The sequence below is a fragment of the Nipponia nippon genome, unplaced genomic scaffold (genome assembly GCF_047370975.1).
Source record: "Nipponia nippon isolate SJK-2023a ecotype South Korea unplaced genomic scaffold, ASM4737097v1 scaffold_3, whole genome shotgun sequence".
Lineage (NCBI taxonomy): Eukaryota > Metazoa > Chordata > Aves > Pelecaniformes > Threskiornithidae > Nipponia > Nipponia nippon.
In genome coordinates this window covers 96396290-96420956 of record NW_028262347.1, presented here as the reverse complement: position 1 = coordinate 96420956, position 24667 = coordinate 96396290, and the positions used below count along the sequence as shown (strand labels likewise).

Sequence of the window (24667 nt, the reverse complement as noted above, 5' to 3'; positions counted from 1 at the left end):
ATACGCTGCCCCAGCAACAACCTCAATCCAGAGCCTCAGTGTTCACATCCATCTTTGATTTCTCTGCCGACACCACCAGTCAGATTGCCAGCAACTGCTGCATGGGATGGGACAGGGTTTATTTCTACTGTGACCACCTATCCAGTGAGACCTATACTGAATCCATTAGCTACTTTCAGACGAGTCCCCAAGGAGCCATTAGGCAGCACAGTCTTTCAATCACAGCCAACTTGCCTGTGAATGCATGACCTAGAGGTGAGGGGATCCATATCCCATTACGAATCCTTCCCCAAATCATTCTGTCCCCAATGCTGTAGTTATAGAGAGAGTAACACTCCTGTAATGGAAAGCTCCTCTGGGAAGATAACGGATTTCAACAGCCTGGTGGGATTCTTAAATATCCCGAAAACACCTGACACTAGTAGGAAAATGAGCATGTTTCAGAAGATCTGGGCAAATCTTAGCTGCCAAGTGGCTAAGAGAAAAGAAAGATTAACTGTACTGTAAGTAGCAGAGAACCAGCTCCCTTCAGCTGAGTGCTTCCCTGCAGAGGACCACACCTCCTGCTGAGGGCACATTCAGGCTGTCCCTCAGGATTCATTTAAAAAAAATTGATTTATCAAAACTCCTGTGAACAGCATCAGACCTTTATTCTTTACGCACAAATGGGTATGGAAAGCCATTCATAAGATATGAATGCACCCCAGCATATTAGGACAGGATTATAATTGAATGGAAATAAACTAAATTGTTTGTGAGAATGGAAATGACGTAGTTTGTAGTGAAAGGGTCTAGAGCATTTATACAGATGGAGATTGCCACTGTGGCACATACTATGCTTTTCTTAATAGAAAACTAGAAACATACATGCACCAATTCATGAATGTTAATGCATTTGAAAAGGAGCAAATTAACCTAGCCTGACATGGTGTTCATGTAACCTTTAAAAATAATTTAAAAGATTTGAAGAACAATTCTACTGCTGATATGAACTTCGTATAACGTTATATAGAGAGCTTGCCCATGCCCTTTCCCTCTAAGACACAGTCTAGTTCCTCCTACGAGCCACCAAAGAAAAGAGAGTCAACAGCTAGTGGAAACGTTTTCCTTTTCAGAAAGAGGGAAATTTCTTATTATATGAAAGTTACCCAATGTCAATGATTTTTTAAGAAGTTTTAAAGTTGTTTCGTATCATTTCATTGCAAGTGAATTTAGTGCAGAGTTTACACAGATGTACTTCATGCAAAATAACACCAAGGAAGTACTGGTAGACAGTAATGATTTCTTAGAATCTGTCTTTCTAGGGAAAGAAGGCAGTGTCAGGGAAAGATACAAAAAAGAGAGAGAAAAAAAGAAAAAAATGGGGAAAACATGGTACACACCACTAAGAAGGACACAAAGCTAAGAGCTCAGAAATATTTCTCAGTTTTCTTTGGTTCTCACTGGTCAATCTATTCACATTCTTTTCTGTAGCACTGAAGCAGTCCAACATGCTAAACAGTGCCTTCTTCCCCCGGCTTTGTATCACCATTGGCTCTCCAAGACACCTTTGCCTTTTACAGACACAGAGGAAAGCATGGTAGCCAGCATTTCCCTCCCGCACATGCCAGCCAGTGGCCCTCACCATTCCTTCCATTCCATGTGGCAAGAGCAGGACAATCCCGTTGTGACGAACCCATTTGGCCTGGCCGGAGCTGATGAACTGGTCTATTATACACTGCGCCGTGTTGTGGAAGTCGCCAAACTGGGCCTCCCAGCACACCAGGGCATTGGGACTCGCCATAGCAAAGCCAAGTTCAAAACCTGAGAACAAAACAAGTAGGAGAATTAGAAAAGAAACAGACTTGCTGACAATTCTGTTCATTTCTCATTAAAAAAAAAAATTAAAACAAATCCAAAATGAGACCATGAACTGGATTTTTGTAGCCCTGTTATAAGCCATGCAGTTTTCAGTCGTACCATTTTAATCTGAAAGATTAGCAAATAATGTTTTTCCAATACTGACTCCAATCCTTCAAACTTTTCCTCAAACATTTAAATGTTATAGTTTTTAAAAGAACTAAACCCCCTCCCTTAGCTCAGACTTTTGTGTGACGTTTTCCTGAGAGCTCACTGAGGTGGGTACCATCTTTTCCTGTAAAAATCCACTTACAGCCCAGTACTAGTTCAAGAAGCCACTTGTTCATTTTATTACTTGCACAGCCCTGCACAACACTGTCTTTTTTTTTCTTTTTTTTTTTTTCCTCTCATATGCAGGCACTGAACAAAATTATTGGTGACATCAATCATCAGTCTGTAAGCAGGATCATAGTCTTTGGATCTTCAAAAAAACTTGAACGTAATAGGTGCATGGAAGACACATCTGGGACTTGGGTAAACAATCCTTTCTTTGTCAGGGTTAAGGACCCTCTAGGTCTCTGCCTCAGTGGCAGAGAGGAGACCAGAAGTGCTCTTCACAGGGAGCACACTCGCTACAAGACAGACATTCAGGTGCTGGAGGGTGTCCAAAGAAGAGCAACGAGGCTGGTGAAGGGTCTAGAGAACAGGTCTTATGAGGAGTGGCTGAGGGAGCTGGGGTTGTTTAGCCTGGAGAAGAGGAGGCTGAGGGGAGACCTTATTGCTCGCTACAACTACCTGAAAGGAGGTTGTAGCAAGGTGGGGGTCGGTCTCTTCTCCCTAGTAACAAGCGATAGGATGAGAGGAAACGGCCTCAAGTTGCACCAGGGGAGGTTTAGATTGGATATTAGGAAAAATTTCTTCACCAAAAGGGTTGTCAAGCATTGGAACAGGGAAGTGGTTTAGTGGCGGAATTGGCAGTGTTAGGTTTACAGTTAGACTTGATGATCTTAAAGGTCTTTTCCAACCTAAATGATTCTATGATATCACTACTTCAGCTAGTGAAAACAGAAAGATGTAACTTTCTTGCTCTCCACTCGTGTCAAAGATCTCAACCCATTTTCAGGTGGTTTACAGTAGCAGGTAAGTTCAGAGATTTCCCTAAACTTGTGCTGTTTGAACTGTACGTTCATCAACTCCACACAGAGCAGAAGGGCCACACATTCCCCGTTACTCAGCCATGTCAGGTTAATGCAGCAGGAGAAACATACAGCAGCAGCCCAGTTGACAGCAGCTCAGGTGTTCTGCACAGAGCAAGCCAGGCAGCTTGTTGTCGGCTCTTAAAACCTGTCAAGGCCCAAACATAACTGAAGGCTCTCAACAGGCTCCATAGGTATCTCTTAAAAGGCAGAAACGAATTATTGCTCTCACTGAGAGACGTGCTGCAGTATGATAAAGCCCCAGCTCTACAACAGGACCTGCGGAGATGACTGGCAAAGAGAGAAAAGAAAACCAAATCAAACTGCTACTGCAATGTAAGCTAGGTAATTGATTCCTAGTAGCTCTGCGAAGGCGAAAGATAAAAAACTCCAAGGGTGTTTTTGCATGTGCTACACGGCCTCTGCTGTGTAGCTTTAAAACAAATGCGGAATTTTGTGTCACATCAGAACATGAAAGCCTAGCTATGTGCAATGTGCCTGTCTCAGTTTAACGACCACACTTAAGTTTAAGGTATTTTTCTATACCACGTTCCATAGTAAACACCTAAATGTATCTAATAATATAAAAATATATATTTGATCTCTGCTGATATTTTCCTTTGACACTTCGATACAGCTGAGCCTGGAATGCTGAGCTAATGCTGGTACTCATATTCTACATCTATAGTTTGGAATGATTAAAACCAAAAAAGTTAAAGCTCTGAGTAAAAAAACAGTGCTACGTAGCGCTGCTCTGGATGTAGAGGTTCTGACTGAGGGAAAACTGATTCAATAGACATAGAGAATAAATATTTGATGGATAAATATGTTTTAAGTTTTTAAGTTCTGCACAGAATATAAAGATCTGTTTTCAAATACAGAACTGCAACATGGGAAGACTCATTGAAGGTTACCCCAGCAGAGCAACTAGCTTTGCTGTTGTAAAATTTGTATGTAAAAAGCTACGATAATGAATTGCAACTCTTTCCTGAGTAATTGCAAGACCGTAAAAAAACCTCAGAGTGAGCTAACAGACTGATATGGATTTCTTATCTCTTTGCAGCTTCTTTATTTTAAGACCTGCACATGCAACCTAAGTTGCAGAGAGAGTTCCATCCCACTACCATTGATCTACACTGAACTCAGCTTCATGTTTTTGCTATGCACAAGTCACTGTAATTTCCATTTTTGCCTGGTTTCCTTACAGAGACACGGCAGCCACTCAAATGCTGTTCTACAATATAGGCTTGATAGCAAAACCAGCTTAGGCAAAAATGAACACAGTTTCTGGTAAAAAAATATCTGTACTGCTTAATTTGCCCCACTGGCCCCCAGCCTCCCCCCCCAAACAGTCACAAGAGTAGTGTACATTTAATTAAGACAGAAATGCACCTAAGACTGGCATCTGGGATGCAAAGAGAAATCCCTTCATATCTGAGAGGACGGTACACCTGTCTAGATACTATGCCTTAATTGGGGTTTCTCCTCCTTTTTTAACTTGCAGATATTCTCAGGAGTACAGGACAAAAATATCAATCTGTAAAACCTCATGTTGTGGATTATATTTCCTAGAACCAAAGGTGGCTATGAGCCCAAATACAATCATAAGTCAGGAACCTAATATGCCTCCTAAATATCAGTAAAATCCAATACTGCTTTGTGACCACTAGTATTTAGTAAACTACAGTAAACTGTTGTGAAGCCATGATAAAACCCAAAGTCATTAGAACTATAGTTTCTGACTCTGATCAAACCCACTCTACAACTCTTCTAATTAGAAAAGTTTCAGGAACTTCAACAAACCTCAGGCTTCCTGGAAGAGACAAGCTTAGCATCTTGACATTCTCCACACACAAAAGGCTATGCCACAGGCTCACCAGCAAGTGATAGCTGACATCTCTCATATACTTATCATTTGTGATTTATACCCTGGTGACTGGAGGCTGCAACCCCTCTAGGAGAGCCTCTGTGGAATTCAGTGGGTAAGAGAATTACTTCAAAGAGAACTATAATACCAAAAACTGTACAAGCAATAACAGAAAAATACCTAAAATACCTTTAAGATGGCCTGGTATTCCAGGCATTAAAAAAAATTTAATATATTATGAGACAGAAGAGAACAACATGTGGCACATACAGCATATGAGTTACTTTAATATTATCAGTGCAAGGTGATTGACTTAGCTATGGAGGAAGATTTCAGGATTGTGTCAAACCTATTCAAACCTTCTTTGTACTTTTTCATTTTTGTTCAACTTTCACTTTATGTTCACTATCAGAAAGATACTCAGAGCTCTAAGCTAGGATTGAGGTCTTCGTGTGCTGGATGCCACAAACATACACAAGCAGTTCCTTCGCTGAAAGTTTTACTGTGAAACTGGGAAAAAAAAAAAAAAGAAAAAAAAAAAAAGAGTGAAGGACAAGCATTTCCACCTTATAAAACTCAGAACTAATGAATACGCGGTTACAGAAAGTTTAATTTGTCTAGTTCCACAAAGAAAACCCTCAACAAAACTAGCGAGATTAGTCATGTATCAAAGAAGTTCCTCTGTAACACGACCTACAAGAACATCCTTCCAACACTTGACATGAAGTTTTGAAATAGGTCATCTATGCATGTAACTGAAATTGCTTTAGCTTAACTTGATGACTACAGCTAAATTGGAACTACAGGGTTTCTTTCTTCTGCTCCAGAAACAGGCTCTTCAGTCAATGCCAGGATACAAACTTTGCTGGAAGGTGAGTAGAGGGACAACTGTAGAACAAATTAACTGCATGAGAGAAAAAGCAACAAGAACTTCAAGTGAAATTGTTTATTCACAGAGAAAACAGTTTAACATATTGTTTTTATAGTGTGTCTTCATAGTCTCCTCCTCGGTAATTCCAGCCCAGCTTTTTGTTTACCATTTCCACGGCAAGAAATCTTTGAGTCACTTGGCTTCTGGACTGATGAACTCTGAACAGTCCATCCATGACTCCAGCAGATGCTCATGTTCACACCAAAAGGCAACAGTAAATGAGAGGCCAAAAGGTGACTGATAAGTCAGACAGACAGCCTTTCATCTGTGAGTCACCATGACAGTGCATTACCAGTGGATGGCTTTTGCTGACCATTCCTTTGGCCTGACTGCCTGAATGGCCTTTCTTTCAGAACATCTTTTAAATCTCTGTCCTCCTTATTTGTGCGATTCTATTGTTTTTAACACAATGCAAACAGTGGAAAAATTTGCACAACTCCTTCAATCCATTCTCCCAAAGGTATCTGAAAAATAGATTTCCCTAGGTAGGCTTGAATCCCATTCTAATTTTACACAAGCATTAAGAGACCATTTCTACTGATTGGGTGACATGGTTGAGAAAATATGCAATATGTTCAAGACTTATTTGCGCATATGCTGCTCTCTGTAAGGATGGGGTAATCTAGCTTTTCGAGAAGAACAAACTGAGGTCTTGACCACTTGGAGTTATCAATAATCACACAGCGCTTTTCAAAGAGTATGGAGCTCTGTGCGTATTTAAAACTTGGTCAGAGCACACACATAATCCTGTTTCATATACCAAAATCACCCCTAAAATTCACATGGAAAAAGAGTGTAATTTCTCATTTCCTATCTTATTGCCCACTTTGTGCTAATAATCTCCACAAAGTGACAAAGTCCGAGGTGAAACTGCGTTGAAAGGTGTGATCCTAACACAGATACCTTTTGCAAGCTTTCTGACAGCCATAAAAATATCTGGGAAAATATATCAAAATGTAATCTATACATTCTGATTAATATTTTGAAATTAGTTCTGCCAAGACTACTATTTCATGGAACATGTGTCTGTGGTATACCCACCTTTGGTATACCAGAACTCATTTTCCACCAGGCAAATGACAATGAGAGTTCCTAATATTAAAGCTATCCCACCAGCGATTATAGCAATTGCTAGGGTGTCTGTCAAGAATTACGACTCCTACCTGCATGTGGAGAAAAATCGTTTAAAAAGCAAGATTTGAACTGCTAAATTAAAAAAAAAAATGGTGGAAAGACATCTAGACAGATGCAAGGTGAACAACCCAGGAGAGGGTGAGGTGCTGCTCCTGAAAGGGATTTGTTGGGGGCACCAGATGAGTCAAGGCCAGGGAAGGTGACCCGAGCTAGAAAGACTCCACAGTTCTAGAGACGGGACATAAGCTGCAGGGGAGCAGGTTCCTACCCAGGCCCCTCATGAGGGCTCAACCTCAGACCAGAGTAAAGGGTTAAAAAAACTGCAGCAGAGACCTTGCAAACTTCTATAGTTTGTGTCTGCAGTCACAAGAAATGAACATTTCTTCAGAATGCTGTGCAAACTTTGCGAGTTTAAAGGATTAACTCTTACACAGCTAGAAACACAGAGAACATGTTTAAGCTGTGAGGAAATCCAGTGCCAAGACAACCAGGCTGCAAGATGAAGCTTTCAAAGAATGACAGGTAAAGAATCTGCACACCCAAAGGGTGGCGGAGAGCCACCAGCCAGCTCCCGAACACCAGGCAGCCGTGCAGGGCTCAGAGCGCACTAGGGCACAGGGGACCAGGACCCAGCACAGCAGTTCAGTAAACTTCCAAACTGAGGGGAGAGGGGAAAGAAAAATACAAAGCACTTGACTAAGGCTGCAAAACTAATGTTTTAATTGCTGAAGTTCATTAAGGTCCCTAGATGACAGACGTAGCAGAAATGCTTGTTTCCATTAGTCCAGTTCCTGCTGTGCTCCCTTACTGTTCTTTTGTCACTCTGGCAGAGAAAGAGGTGTTGTCAAGCAAAGTGGCAGCTTACACAGCATATTATACTGTGTTTTTCCCCACAGCACTTTTCATGATTGTCATAAGAACTGTAGTTTTTCAATTAATGTAAGTAAGGCTATAGCTTAATTCAATATGATTTCAAAGTGACTTAAGGCATGAATGTTAACTAATGGTTATAGAGGACTTACCAGTGCAGGGATTTAATGTCAGAATGAGGAAAGTTACAAAGACAGATTTGTGTTATGTTTAACAGAAAATCTAAGCACAGGGACTAACGGAGGGCCATGCATCCTTTCACAAACCCAAACACAGCCCAGGAGAAAGCGAAGTTAATACCCATGTGGTGGATGAACAGAAAGACTGATGCCTTCTTAGAGCTCCATGCAGATGCTATTGAGAACCTGGTCCTTGGTTACCACAGTCTGTCCTATCTCCTAACACAATTTCTGACAGGTAATTGTATTTGCTACTCCGAACCTTAAAAATATGTTGTTCTGAATGAGTAGTAATACTACATATTTCATCCTAGGAGTGTATTGCAAAAAAAAGTTTAAATTAATACCTGTCCTCTTCCCTCCATCTTTTGCTTTAAACATGAACTTCCCCCTTGAAAAAGCTGTACTCCAGGTCTCATCGTTCAGGAATTTGCTGAACTATGCACTAGTTCCAAGTCTATCTTGCCTGGCTGTTCCCTGGAAGTTCCCGGTACAGGATGCTACAGCCCAAGACCTCTCAAAGCCAGTACTGAACCTGACAGAATCACACCTCCTGGGTGGAGAATCAACACTACACAAGTCATTCTGAGGGCAGTAAAGACAGACAAGAGATCCTTTCAAGTATTTCAAAAATGCCATGGAGTGCCTGTAAGTTACTTCTGCTTTTCTCCTCTACCTCGATCAGCAAATAAAGTCAGACAAACTTCTTTGCTTAAATGACTTCACACAGCTGTCACATATACTCCCAGACATTCAGTTTCAGTAACACGGAAAATTTATAGCTAGATGAGTGGATGCACAACTAAATTGTAATTATCTGGATATAGCTAAAAATAGTAGACACAGGACGTCAAACAAAATTATCAGAGATTGTTAAATATTCTGATTTAATGCCCCCGTACACACACTCCACAGCTTCCTGTATACAAAACATAAGCAATTGTTTGAACTACAGGTTAACCAGACTGCCTTTGTTTTATTTCTACGTGAAATCAATCTTGTCAGAGTATCATTTTAATGGAGCAGTTACACCCCAGGTGTTCTTAACCAGCTCAACAATAACTTGGTGCGAAGCTCACAGCTCTGAACAGATGCCAGCTCTTGGCTTATGTAGCTGCCAAGGAAATAATCTGTAGTTTTATCATGCTGGGCTGTTCAATCCATTTTTACTTCGCTCTAATTCACAGAAACTAAGGGAATTCCCAAAAATGCTTCCGAGATGTTGCATGTTAACACAGTCATAAATTAAATTCCTAACACCTTCCCCCCTCCCCCCTTTATGTCCTTTCACAACCCTCCCACCCCCACCAAATACTTTAAGGCACTAATCCCAAACTGCTCCTTGTAACAGGCTTATATAGTAGAAATAGCAGTTAGAGAAAATGAAGTGTTGGGGGGGTTTTGCTACTCCTGAAGAATCAACTCCTCAAACTGCAAATGTTCTCTTATTCTTCCACGTACTAAAAAGGAGACCCAGTGATGTTACCAGCCAAAGAGGTAACAATTCTAATAGTTCCCTTTTGACTGAGATGCATTAACTAGAAGAGACGTTTTCACACGCTGCTGCTTATCCCGACACTGTCTCCCTATGGATACAAAATGCAAGAGTAAACATGTTGGAGAAGGCTGATAAGTAAAAGCTAGCAAGGGAGAGGAAACTTAATTATAAGATCACTTCAACATAGAAACATGGCATTCTTAGTTAAAAAAAAAAAAAAATCATCGCTCATCAACTATTTTTATCAATTTAATCTCCTTGACTGTTAGAAAACATCTCGGACATGAGGGATTTAAAGTTCTTAACAATTAAAAATATCAATATTGTTAGTTTTGAAGAACCTGTCATCACATCTGCTCAAGCAGAATTGCACAGAAATGGTACTCTTGTTTTCACTGCATGAACAAACACATAATTTGCCCTATTGTTTGTATTCAATTAAAGTTATTAAATCAACTTTCACATTTCTGCTGCTGAGGAAGGGGGAAGAGTAGGATGAGATCGAGAAAGAGAAAGAATGAGGGCCCACTTGGTTCATTCTTTAAAGAACAGACTTGTGGCAATAAGAATTGCCCTTCACACCATATCAACACTAGGCTTCCTTAGACCTACTGAGGTGTAATTTTTGGAACAAAAGCAGATTTTAATCATATCCAGACATTTGTCACTTTCACATTTCGATACGTTATTTGAATGTAAAAAAACCCCAACCAAACAAACAAAAAAACCCAAAAAACCCCAGACCAAAACCAGAAACCTATGACTCACCCATAAAGTTTACAGCACCACTGTAAACAGGCTCAAGTTAAGAAATCCCAGCCCAAACTGTGAGAAACAACAGGAAATTCGAAACAAACAAAATCATTCTCTGAAGTTAAAATCTTGCTTTTTATCTATGTCAATTATTTTCTTATGTTTATACACATCCTCTTTTGCACTCTCCTATTTAGAGTTCACATTTACACGTTACTATTTTAGCTTATGGAGATACAAACTTCTGTTCACACCAATTCTGCCATAGAGCCAACAAAAATACCTAAAAAATCTCAGCTCTTGTGCCCATGCTCCAACTCTACAGTTTTATACCATTTTAATATTATTAGCAATAGGTAATATGTAGCATATGTTGTGCTGGTTTTGGCTGGGATAGAGTTAATTTTCCTCATAGTAGCTAGTATGGGGCTATGGTTTAGATTTGTGCTGCAAACAGTGTTGATAACACAGGGATGTTTTCGTTACTGCTGAGCAGTGCTTACACAGAGTCAAGGCCTTTCCTGCTTCTCACCCCACCCCACCAGTGAGGAGGCTGGGGGAGCACAAGAAGCTGGGAGAGGACACAGCTGGGACAGCTGACCCCAACTGACCAAAGGGCTATTCCATACCATATGATGTCATGCTCAGCATAGAAAGCTGGGGGAAGAAGAAGGAAGGGGGGGACGTTCAGAGTGATGCCGTTTGTCTTCCCATGTAACCGTTACGTGTGATGGAGCCCTGCTTTCCTGGAGATGGCTGAACACCTGCCTGCCGATGGCAAGTAGTGAATGAATTCCTTGCTTTGCTTTGCTTGCTTGCGTGGCTTTTGCTTTACCTATTGAACTGTCTTTATCCCAACCCACGAGTTTTCTCACTTTTACCCTTCCAATTCTCTCCCCAATCCCACTGGGGGAGAGTGAGCGAGGGGCTGTGTGGTGCTTAGTTGCTGGCTGGGGTTAAACCACAACATAGGTAAAAATGACTATGTGATCAAGTATTTCTGGAACTCTGAAGCAAGCAGCTGCCAATTACCATCTTTATCTACTACAATGTTTCATCTTTTTCCTTCACACTAGCTCCAAAATGGATATGAAACAATATTTCATTATTTATCCATAGAATCAATAACATTTTTGATAAATTATTAGATTTATTTGTTTTGTGCTCCACATTCCTCTTGCCACCCTCATCATGTCGGAGTGAGGTTATCCATTGTCTGTGGCTGAAGGTAAAACGTCTGTCCAGTATGAAAAATATAATTCACTATGATTAATACCACCACTAACAAGAATTTGTTTTCCTGAAATAGCACCATTCAGAATAGCAGTTCAGATAAGGCTGGGATGGATTTTTATATCTGTATTACAAAGCATCCCTGATTTTCTTGTCAGTTTCTCCCCTTTTGAGAAAGCATTAGGTGCATGTTCCAGCATTGACAAGATCAACCACAACAGATGGATACTTTCAACTGAATCCCATAATTATAAAATGTGGGGATGCTTGTTTAAGAGATGCCAGAACATGAGAGGGAGAGCTTTGATACCTGTTCCATATATAACTGTTTCACAGCTTTTTTCCACATTCTCTTTCTTGCTGAGCTCTGCTTCTCGTATAGCTACGTTATACTCTGAAATTCACCTTCCATCATTACTATGTAATTTCCTGTTGAATACTAATGAGACCAATGCTAGCATATTCTGTGACTTTTCCACCTAAAGCTGCTTAAGTCTCCCAGTTTATGGTTTTGAAGTACAAGTATGCTCTAAGCAGCCTAAACAAACAGGCGTACCATTTGAAGAGTGCAGGAAGTTTTGCGCTGCAAGCACACTGAAACTTGCAAATTCGTATGCCTGATACTGCAGGCAACACATTCAAAAATTAAAGAAAACAAAAAAACGAAACAAAACCAACCAACCAACTAACCACCCGCTTGAAGTTTTCCCCCCTCGTTTTTAATGTATGCTAAAATGTTAAAACTAAAATGTTAAATTAACCACCCGGTTGAAGTTTTCCCCTCTCATTTTTAATGTATGCTAAAATGTTAAAACTAAAATGTTAAATTAAAAACAAAACCCATCATAGCACACTGTAGGAAAAAAAGAGTTTGGCTTAAAGTTTATACTACAATGAGCTTTTAAAAAACTTTCAAGACAAGAAGTCCACAAGGGACAAATCTTACAATGAACAGGGTAAATTTATTGAATCTCTTAGTAGAACTACTTTTTTCAGGGGGTGAGGTGGGGGGAATCAGTTGAGGCATTTTGATTGGATTTTAGGCCCCTGTTCTGCAATTCCTGGCTCCCACCTGATACAAAACTGCTATGAATGCGAGAATGTCAAAATACAACAGTTTTTTATTTTTAAATGCCACTAGCAAAAGGAGACTTTTGTTTGTTTGCTTTGAGGCTTGGCAAACTCAAGTAACAAAGTAAAACTTTGTAGCCAGGAGGCTTAACCACATTAAAGCAAAATCAGAAAAAAATCCCTCTTAATTAGCAGTCATCACTTCCTACATCTTGTTTGAGACCTATTAAAACATAAGCAGACCTGTTGGATAGTTACCCCGAGACATACCTAAGACACCATATTCGGAAAGGGAGCTGTTGCACACAGTATAGGGGGCCTGCTGCTCCCAAAGGTGATTCATGGGAACACACGTTCTCTTGTCAACTTCTTGATCATGAAGCACATGATGACGATGGCTGCAAATAGGTGTTGAAGAAATTTATTAGCTAAGAATAACTTTGGGGTTTAACAGAGCTATTTTCAAAGATAAACCATCAAGGCTATGTTCTAGAAAGCATGCAAGCAACACAGTTATCTTTGCTTTACACAACACCGTGGTTTCATTGAAATCTAGCGATACAATCACATGTCTAAATACAACTGCTGCACTATAAGGACTTTCACTGAAGGCTTGTTCTCAAGCACTCATGAAAACTGAAAATACCTCATCACTAGTAGAACTGGGAGGGAGGGGAGGTTGTTGCTATGAAATAGACCGATTAAAGCAAAAAAAAAAAAAAAAAAAAGAAAAGAAGAAAAAAATTGTCATTAAAAACATTTCATTCTGCCTCCCTGGCAAATTCTATTAATCTTTTCCTTAAAACAACTGTTGTTTGTCTTTTATGCAAAAATTTAATCTAATCTAATCTCAGCACCAAGACTTGAAGCAGTTGTATCCTCTTTCCTGCTATTTCCACTCGCATGCACCATTTACAGCTCTCTAGAACACCATTAATCAGCATTAGAATGGGGCACCAAGGAACCCTACCAAAACAGAGATGACTGAAGTAATTACTGTCATCCATTAACTCTGAGCAGACTGAGTGAATCACACCAATATGTCCAGCTTTACAACTGCTAACATAAGGACAGTTATTATACTGGTAACAACTGCTGCGTGTTGTATAGCTGCCAACACTGAACTAAAGACTGAATCTTTTTGTACTTCCCTTTGCTATAATGAATGCTAGCAAAAGAGCTCTGAAATGTATTTAGAAGTCAACAATACAAGGCCAGGAAGACAGAATCTTTGAAGAACAGCACAGGGAGGTAGGTAGATAGGGGAAAATACACACACCAGACAGCTGTTAGGTAGGAATTTTTGCCACTGTCATTTTATTTTTGTCATTCAGATGAAGATAGAAGGCCTAGCTAGGCGATAAGCTTCTTGAGCATGAAGTTTTGTGTTTCCCCAGCAAAAGGCAATTACAACGAACGTAGATGGACAGCCAGAAATACAGACATGCAAGTCAGATTTTGCTGTTGTGCGATTATCAGGTTTACTGACATCACACCAGTACAGAATCAAGTCTCTCTCTCCCCCTTCCCTTCTCTAGAGTGTCTCCAAGATGAGAAGGGGCCCAGTCCTTCTATCTGCAGTTTTATCTAGCCTCTGTCTATTGATAATGTTGAATACTGAAACAGAGAGAAAGCAAGTTGTCACACTGAATACTGACAGAAAGTACTATTTTCTAGACAGCACTTCAGAAGCTCCAAAATAATGAAAGCACTCCCATCATGTTTTCATTATGGCAACACAGTATCTTCAGTTCGTCCCAAATTCTAGCTGATGCCCCCTCTCCAACTAGCCCCAGAGATCCGAGACATTATGTACTTCAAGGATTTTGGGAGGTGAAGAAGTGTCTTCTCAATAGAGAGAGGATAAAATGACATATACTTTTAATGTGTTTGCAATGTGTTTTTTCCAATAAAAATGCACCAGCATTTGCAAATGTCTTCAGTTGTTAGAGAATTTGCTCACCTTTATTATAAATGACAAAGAAACCAAACCACAGCTAAAAAAAGAGCAGCTTTACCGAGAACTGCAGTCTCTCTTAGATGTGCTTGTACCACAAATTAACTTTTCTACCTATTCCTCTGATGAAATGAGCCTGAATACAGTATAACAGTCTTACACATTTCTACAGTGTTCTCTTCTGTTTAATAGAGTAGTCGAACATTCTCTGACTTCCTCAGGTCCAAGCCACTTTTTTAATCTCACCCTTTATTGGTCAACTACCCTATCACATTCATAGCAAAAATTCATAATCACACCATAGGCTAGTATTTTGTAGATCCCATCAGGCAAACTCAAAACCAGGTAAAGGAGAACCAGGTTACTATAACTCAAACATCTGCAGTACCAGCTTCAGTCCTGAACTTCACAAGAATTTATCTGAATGCCTTTTTACTCCTTTTCTAAAAGACTGAATAATAAAATCCGGATGGCACAGGAATCCATAGCTCACCTTAGCCAGTCTGAATAGCTTTTTATTTGAACACGTTTTTTTCTTTTTTCCCTATATTGCTGTGAGCACAATAATTATTTTTATCTTAAACAAACATCAAGAAAATCTGGATGATAGTTCTGGAAAATCCTCTTCCACCAGTGAGAGAACTGGGAATACAGAGAATCAGTATTCTCAAGACAAGTCTATAGGCGTGTGCTAGACATGACTAAGCACTCACCTGAAATAGGTGGGTAGGTTGCTAAACAATGAACACATGTGTTCCTCTCCCAGGAGATGCTCACCACTTTACAAAACCGTGGTACTGAAATCAAGGAGGATCAGAAATCAGGGCAGCGGGGGGGGGAGGAGGAGGAGAAATCTCCCCATTTTCAGTTTTGTTTTCAGGTCTTGTCTGAAGGATTTTGTTAAACTGTCATAAGAATGGGAGCAAAAAAAGAATGGGAGCAAAAAGAAAGCCCAAAAGACTGGATACCAAATGAAGCTCAGCACAGAAACAGAGCACTGTACCAGAGAAGACAGGCACCAAGATTTATCTCTTTTCTGCAAGCATTCACAATGAAGCACAGTGCAGCTGCTAGTTCATTCACCCCCAGCAATGGGCTTCGCATCAAAGGCTTCAATTAAATACATCATTAACATTTCACTCCATGGAGAATCAGGTAAGGCAGCAGAACCATATATATTTTTACCAAGTGATCAGATTCTGCATTCATTCATGCTCCATAGTCATTAAAAGTCTCGGTACGAAGGATCTTGTTTCACTTAAGAAAGCCTTGCCAACTGGCAATGTGTTTGTTCACAGGATACCCGCGTTCCAAGCAGCCTCCACTGGAATGGTATTTAAAAGACTTCAGAATCTGCAGCAGCAAATACCCTTCTTTTACTTCTCAGCAATTAGATGGATTGTAGTAGAATTTTTAGTTAAAAAGCAGAAAAAAAAAAAATAATTTCTGCTTTTCAGCAAGAAAAGGAAGAAAGTATCTAAGGACATTTGTTCTGCCTTAAATGCAATTCTTTAAAATGCTGTTTACAGATACACAGGAGATTTGATTATTCTTGACTGCCAGAATCTATAACATCCAGATTGATGCTGAATAGCTTCAACTTCCCCTTCCCCGCAGAAGACCATATTGTTTAAAAAATGTCAAGGTGTTTCTTTAAGTATGGGACAGCATTTAACAGTTATCTCGGTACTCACCTAAAAGTACCCCTTTCCACATCCTGTCCACTTAGTCGGACATGGATCCCTTCTTTCAGAAAAGAGCCAAAAGCCATGTACTCTGCTAAGGCCCAGTCAACAACCCTGTTCTTGGTCATTTCTAAGCGGGCTCTCAAAATCCGAGAGAGTCCTACATTGGAATAAAGATCAGATATCAGTGGATCTACTTCAGAGATATTTTATAGTCACATTACATTCACCATTCTCCTTCCCCACTGGCTAACTTAAACACAGATCCTAATAGTGTCTACAAATTGTTCTTCTAGAACTGAACTGCTAACAAAGTAAAACAACTTGTTTCCCAGGCAAAGGGTTGCATAATGTTCGTACCTTGCTCTAGAAGAAGAAAATAAGATTGGCTGTGTCAGAAACTACTGAGGACCATTAAAGAGACTCCTGGTGAAACACTTCTTAAAGATTTATTTTCACATCTCTAACACCAAGTACTGTTTTATAAGAGACTGAAAACATCAGCTATTGGGTTTGTGATTTTTTCTTCTCTCTCTCTCTCTCTCATTTTTTCTTGGCATTTGTCTTATTGGACTTCTGGGGATGTTACAAAGAGAAACAGGGCAGATTAATCAATACTATGAATACTATGGATATCATATAAATAGGAAATTGCAGCAGCTGCCAATGGATTTGTGGTTGGTAACCAAAAGCTGTTTTTTTGTTTTGTGTTTTTGGTTTTTTTTGGTTGGTTTTTTTTTGTTTTTGTATTTTTTTGTTTTTTTACAGTGAAGATTTTATAACTTGGTAAGCCAAAACACAAGTGGCAACACTGTGACTTTTAAAGGGAATAAAACTTCAAATCTCTACACGGGTGCTTCCAGCTTTGAGGTTATAAGCTTAGTGTATTCAGTGTCACTTGACACCATCTTATTTTCACATCTACACTGATGTTTTTGGCAAGCTGTCCCATTTGTTTATTCTCCCATACTTCCCTTTGTTACTTCCCCATTTTTACAAAAATCGCCGTTTCCTTTCTACATAAAACTATTCTTTCATTGAAATTATTGCATTTTAAGTAAAAAAAATCTTGAAAATTTCCTCTTTAGAATATACTAAACATTTAATAAAACAAAATAATCTTCCAATTGTTTGTTGAAAGACTGCAAGAGATTAAGCTGTTTCGTTCTAGTGGAAGGACAAAGTATTTCAAAGGTGCTCTTCCCCTTTTAATTCTCCCAAAATTTTCTCTTTCATGGCCTTTTAAACTGCATAAAAAATCTAGCAGACCAAAGTTTGGTTTGAACCATAAATCTATCTTATATACTGGCAAGTGTTACTTAGCGTCAATGGTTAATCAAGTTACTAAAGAGAGACTGTCTTACCTTTTTAATTAGAATGTCTAATATTAAGTTTTATTGGATGACTATAATTTCAAATTTATCAGTGTCACAACGAAGTGCACAAATGTGTAGAAGAGATTTAAAGTTCTTCTATTAATTGTATCTGCTCAACAAGTTTGCAATTGATAACTGGGAACGCCCTGTCATCATTACTTGTAGTGGTGTTTAATTGTCCCAAAGGAACACAAACACATAGAACATGTACAGCAGAGACACTTTATTCCTTGATGGATGACTCTGGAGAAGAAAGATTAGCTAGAGATTTTACCTGGGGGAAAAAAAAAAAAAGCTTTCTCCTGATCCTAAATACATTCCCTACCAGCCAACAAAAGATTCCTAAACAAAGTGTCTCCATGTTTCCCCCTGGAATGAACATGTTATTGCTCCCTGTAGAGCTGCTAGACTTCAACCTGACCAAGGAGTAAAAGAATTAACTCAGAACTTTGACACAGTGCCAGGCACTCCCCCATGAGACAGGCACATTTAACTTCTTACTGTAATAGATGCCAAATTCAGAATTGAATCTCTTGAGACCAAAAGCTAAGACTTTTTGAGAAAACACTAGATTTGTGCTATCATCAATGCTAAATGGTAAGTTGAAAGAAAAACTGAATTTGCCCACACAGAGTCCTTTCAGCTGTACTAAAATTAGGCTCTTAGTATATCAGCAATGTTGCCAGGTCTGAAAAGACCAAGCTATATGCCTGAGTAGAAAGTTATCTAACTACAAGAAGAGTGTCTTAAGTGGACCTCAAATTACCACTGGTTTTAGCATTAAAAAAAGCATTAATAGTGCTTCCCAGTAAGTCCCACAAACGTGCTGCATAGAAGCAGTATTTTCCACAAGGACTTGAAGAATAAAAGGAGGAATTAACTTAATGTTACAAAGAGACTTTTACCTCCCTCAGAGGAAAATCTGTTTTAATGAGGTAGGGAACAGAAGTGGTGTGATACGGAAAGAACATTATGCTGAGAACAAGCAGCAGGACCTTAACTGTCACATTCTCCTTGCCCATAGGGTGGAAGAGTTAAAATAAAAGTCACAGGCATTTTCCTCTTTGGGAAATGGCCCAACAGCAACTCGTGTGCAGAAATATAAAATCTGAGCAAGAAACATAGCCACTAGGAGAAACAGAGAGTCCAGCTGACCTGCATGTATTTTGAAGTCTTTGACTGGCACTGAACTAGCTACGTTGCCAATGTGAGTCAGCAGGTCTTCTGAAATGCCAGTTGGAGGACAAGACATGCTCTTGGGTTCTCCATCCACGTTAAAGAATCCTGGAAGTAAAAGATTTGGTTAGAAGTCCAAGGCCTGATTCTGAGATATCTACACTACCTACAATCTATTTAAAAACTCAGAACTCTTAAAGTACATCCTAAACAGTGGCCTGAACCTAGTTCTTCACCTTTCACTGGGAGACAAAATCATTTTGATTGTCTGCATGACAACAGAACTTGATCTTACAGGCACTGATCTGTTTTGTTTCTGCTTTCACTCCCTGCAAAGTCCAACTATGTGGGCACAGGCAGCCAATAAAAGGCACATGGCACCTCAATCCCTCAAAAAAAAAAAAAAAAAAAGTATGAGACATACTCCTCCTTCCTGAAGGCACAGACAGTTAACATTACAGGAAGAACACTTCTCTGCTAAACTGAAAAGATGTCTTTTTCAAAGTCACACTTTACTCTGCGTGTTTTTTAAGAAAGAAGCACCCCTTTCAAGTTCATTTGGCAGAATGTTTTATTTACTATTAACAGGGGCAAAACAAAGGTCACATATTTTATTTTAAAGGAACACTGTCTGATAAAAACCATTTAACAGTCCTAGAATACGGACTCAAAATAAAAGCACAATAATATTAACACTAGGGTAAGTGAAAGGAGACTTCTTACCAGGCCAAGGTGAATCAAGCCAGTGCTTGATATGTAGTATCTTGTTATCCTTAGATCTAGTATATGCTTCTTCACATATTCTATCATACTTTGCAATTTCTTCCTGTAGAACAAAAACTTTCTTTTTAGAACGGATAAACTTAACACCTTTGTATCTTACAGATGACACCTACCATCAGGAAGATAAAACCAGTTATTTAACTCCAGAAGAAAAATTAGTTACAATTATGCAAAAAACCAATTTCATTTTATCTAGGATCAAATTGCCTTCTAGAAACATGCTTACCCACATTACTCTAAACAAATTACTCAGTTTATTGGACGGGTGTTACAGAGGAGAGTACCAAGACCCGAAGTTGCAAGCAGTGCTCTAGAATGAGACAGAACTGAAGTACCAAATATAATTTACAGTCATACTTCTAAGATCAGCATTATGCAGCTCTCATACTTCAGGATACAGAAGCCACTGAAGACTAGAAAATAACGTCCTAGAAAACTAGTCTGGCTAAGAGAGTTTAGCTAAGAATCTGCTGGCTACACCTATCAATGGCAACAGATACAAAGCCATATTCTGCAGAGGCCAAATGCCTCTACAGTATCTATGTTTCAATCCAAAACCATTCTCAAGTTACTGAGCTAGCTAATCTTAAAAGTAATTAACAGCAATGTTGAGCTCAGTCTGTACAGTAAAACATCTATCCAGGATCCTGGATCCAGTCACCAAAGCCCATGCCACTACCAGCACACTCTTACAACAGTGCAGGATAGCCAGTTCTGCATGAGCTGTGATCATTCTTGTGGGTAACAGAATGCACCTGCACAAACTGCTTTTTTGTTGATATGCAATGCTATGTCACTACATAGTTAGCCACACCTTCTCAGAAGGTCCTTTGTTGCATCTGCCGTCTACACATTGACTTTCAAAAAGATTAAGGTAAAGACCTAACCAGCTTAATACAGGCACCAGACTCTACACTTCATCCTTCTGGAATATTTCACATTATCTCAGTTGAATTATTGCAAGAAAACAAAAAGGTTAAACTGATTTTATTGCATAATTGCTGGATACAAGCCTTCCAAGGTTATCAATATGAAGCTACAGTTATACCTATGAGCATTCAAATACTGTTTTACTGCTGAATCAAGATTCTAGAGATGAAGAAGAACAGCTGACCAATGCCTCCATCTCCAACATTCAGATCTGATCACCTTTTACAAATCTCAGAACTGAAGCAAATTTTCTTCTGTATAATATGTATTAATTACTTCACAACACTTTAAGTCCTTTTGTTACAACAATACTATCTATTTTACATGAAAATCCAAACCAAATTGAATGAGAAAGTGTCGAAGGGTGAAGACTTATCACAGTAATGAAAGGAAGGTTTTTAAGCAGACAGCATACAGAGACAGTTGTGTCTTCCTACTGACAGCTTCTTAAGTTCCCTTTAACTCTGCTGACGTGTACCTCAAACTCCTGCAGCGTTACAGTCCCATCTGCAATCAGTTTGTCAGCATACTTCTTCAGCACCGGCACCTGCTTATGAATTTGCTTGTACATTAGAGGCTGGGTGAACATCGGTTCATCCATTTCATTGTGCCCTCTCCTACGGTAACAAACCTACAAAGGGAAAGATTGTTTCCATTGGTAAGGAAAAATGTAAAATGGAATCTTTCAATTTCACAGTTTTACAAATATTTTAGGAGGTTTATGGTATAAAAACATTTGTGGATTCTTGTGGGGCTGTTAGTTGTTTGGGTTTTTTTAAATGAAGAAACTAAAGGCCATTAAAATTAAAATATGTTTCTTGACAGGGTCTTCTAAGCCACAGAAAAATAAGGGAGTAGTTCATAATACACAGACTGAAAAGTTAAGAAAACCATGACTTACCAGATCAACCACCACATCTTTATTGAATGTGTTTCGCCATTCTGCAGCTACGCTGCACACATACATCACTGCTTCAGGGTCATCAGCATTCACGTGAAAAATGGGAGCATTGACCACACGAGCAACATCAGTAGGATACGGAGATGAACGGGCCATACGGGGGTCTGTGGTGAAGCCAATCTAAAAATTCCAGAAACTTCCACTAAAATGTGGGCATTTCCCTCTACTTTGTTTTGAACACTTGAGGTTTTCATTTAACAGTCATTTACACAGCAGTAGTATCAGCTTTTCATTTTGGCTAGCTAGATTCTTTTTGCTCCCTTAAAAACAAAACAAAGCAAACCTAATCCGATTAAGTGTTATAAGTTGAATGAAATAAGTGTAGGTGATAAAATATTATCCACTCAGAGTTGCTACATACTGATCATTTTCAGGAACCTCCTAACCATTCTAGCAAACAGAGGGGACAATGCACCTTGCTAATAACAAACAAGAATAAAAAGAAATACACTAGCAACTATTCAGCAGACAAATTGATTGGAAAATGCTCTACTTGTTACCTGGTTGTTGACCACAACGTGAATAGTGCCATTCGTAGTGTAGGATGGGAGGTCACTAAGATGAAACGTCTCATAAACCACTCCTTGTCCTGCAAAGGCAGCATCCCCATGTAATAATATGGACATAACCTAAGAGGGAGGATTATACACACATATCCACACACATATTAGAAAGCAAAACTGCAATTTAAGCTGCTTAGAAGGATTTCTCTGCTCCATATTTCTGTAGTGTTAATAAAACAGAACAGTATTTCTATACTAAACCATAGACTTGTCAGCATTCTGCTGCCTTTGCTCAGTTTGCAAATGAAATAAAGTTTAAGCCCACTTCCTGAAGTTACCCTTGAGGTACCATGTTAAAAACCGTATCTAGTTCAACAGGTGATATATCCCTTTTGTGAAGGAGAAACAGAGGAAGACTCTGTAACACAAAACTACTGGTAAACTATTTTTATTAAAAATAAATATGAAAAACTACCAGTAAGAGTTACTTTATTAAAAAAATCTTTACCTTTTTCCCTGCTGTATCCCCTCGATAAAACTGTTCAGCTTTTGTCTTCCCTTGCACAACAGGATCAACTGCTTCCAAGTGAGAAGGGTTAGCCATCAGGGACAGAGTGATTTTCTTGTTTGTTGCTCGGTTGATCCTCTCATGGTACATTCCCAGATGATATTTTACATCCCCAGATCCCTAACATACAAGATGTAGTCACGATTCAGGAATGTCATTCATACCAGCTGCATCTGATTGACTACACCTAAAATTTTTGTGCTTCCGTCTGAAAAATGCATCTAGCTAATTGTACATCAGTATGCACTATGGGTTTGACACCATAATTTCAAATTGGAACAGCGTTCCATTTTATTATTTCAGTGTCACTATTCAATATTGGATAAATATTCACAGAATATTGATACTCATTTCATTTATATGAAACAAAGAAAGATGCTCAGAGATGACGAACTCAGTCAAATGAGCTGGAACTTACTTATCTACAGTCATTCCTAAGACACCTTCTGCATGTCAGAAGTACAGTATAGTCTTTAAATTTGTTAAGAAATTTTACCGAATCATATTCCTCAAACTAGAAAAGACAATGCATTTCAGCAGCTGATAACACTATTTTCATCATAACCATGACCAAAAACTACCTTGAATGTTGACCTCTCTATATAGATCTATTGAAGAAGCATCTTACCTCATCAGCTGCTTCAAGTTTGGGATCAAACTGACAGAAGATCTGCTCCAGCTCTTTTCGGATTACATTCGCCAATACATTCAGCCTACCTCTAAGAAAATTCCAAACACAGTTATGTCCCAAAAATGGTAATAACAGAGTTAACAGCATAAAACATATAAAATCAGCAAGCCGTCTCTGTCAGAAATGTGCAAGTAAGAAGTTCACCTCAAACTTTTCAACCTGAAACCCTTCATTCTACCCTTCTCCTCCCATTGCAAAGTTCTTCCAATGCATTCCCACAGACATTTTAAAATGCCTAGTTATCCAAGTATGAGCAATGAATTTTGTAGCCATCTAGCAGTTTTAACATGATGACATTAATAATTAATTAAGGCAGACTGCAAAACTAAGTTTGATACTATCTCACCAAGCTTTCTCAGTTCTAGAATCTATACAATGGGATAGACACCATGGCTGCTGCCAAATTTGCTTGCAGCTTCAAAGCACACCAAAGAGAGTTTTGCTAGCATTTACTTGTGAAGCCTGTACCCTCTCACTGACAGGTATCTGTTACAGTTCTGTGTTCCCATTACTTGCTATGACTGGCTCTTGCTACCCTAGCTTCTCTAATATCAACTTCGTTAATAAAATTCTAGAACCCGAAACTTAAGACAATAAACCCATTTGTTGGGGGGTTTCCATTGACATTACCTATGAGGCATCCCCATTATAACATATTCAATTCCCATTTCACTGGATTTATCAATGATGGTCTTAAGTGCAGGAATCATTACTTCACATCCTTCCAAACCAAATCTCTTTTCGGAAGACCACTTGCGAGCAAGGAAGTCTTCAAATCTTTGCCCAAAAGAAACCCAAAAAAAAACAAGAGAGAGCGTTTGTATTAAGATAATGTAGAAAATACTTATTGTCAAACATCTTTTAGCAAATAAAATTACATTACACTGCTTTAAAACATCTGTGAATACATGTTTTTAGGCCTCTGGAAGTAAGTCACATGTAGGGAGGGTGACATAGGAGAGAATTAAGTCTTTTTTCTCCTCCACCTGAGAAGTATTTACCAGGATTTTGAAACAATTCAGACAGGAAGAAGAGTCTCCACCTCAGACAAAATTCACTTCCCAAGTTGAACTCTGCTTCTCCCATGTATACAAAATATATACTGACCACTGGGAAGGCAGAGTAACAGCAAAGAAGTCTCTTCCACAGATTGAAGAAGACATAACAGAGAACCTGTATTTTCTGGAAGTAACTATTAAAAACTTGTAGAAATACAGCTGAAAGCACGTCTATTTCATAGGTCCTATTCAACGGCAGGGCTCCTCAGACTGTGTGATGTAACGGTTGGTAACGTGCCAAGAACTAGGACACTGGTATCTGCCTCAGCTGCAGCAGGAGAAAGATGTCAATCCTTGACAGCTCTATGTTCTTTCATTCTTTAATGCATTTGGGCCAGAGGCAATATGAGTGGTTAAAAAGTACCTTTTAACAAATGCTGAAAGGATTATATGTTGTAAAGCTTGGAG

At 39.1% G+C, this 24667-nt stretch overlaps 1 protein-coding gene across 6 annotated transcripts in view; it reads right to left on the bottom strand.

Moving 5' to 3' along the window:
- Positions 1–24667, bottom strand: part of OGDHL (oxoglutarate dehydrogenase L) — a 58575-nt gene that overhangs the window by 10459 nt on the left and 23449 nt on the right. For 5 of the 6 annotated variants that reach the window (XM_087764809.1, XM_087764810.1, XM_087764807.1 and 2 more), the window contains 11 exons: positions 23832–23978; positions 23139–23229; positions 22451–22630; positions 21940–22068; positions 21380–21559; positions 20957–21109; positions 19489–19591; positions 18745–18873; positions 16223–16373; positions 12830–12969; positions 1625–1803 (listed from right to left, as the gene is read on the bottom strand). In XM_087764809.1, coding sequence (XP_087620935.1) covers positions 1625–1803; positions 12830–12969; positions 16223–16373; positions 18745–18873; positions 19489–19591; positions 20957–21109; positions 21380–21559; positions 21940–22068; positions 22451–22630; positions 23139–23229; positions 23832–23978 — 1582 coding nt within the window. The remainder of the gene's footprint in view (positions 1–1624; positions 1804–12829; positions 12970–16222; positions 16374–18744; positions 18874–19488; positions 19592–20956; positions 21110–21379; positions 21560–21939; positions 22069–22450; positions 22631–23138; positions 23230–23831; positions 23979–24667) is intronic. The other variant, XM_087764812.1, reaches the window with a different exon arrangement.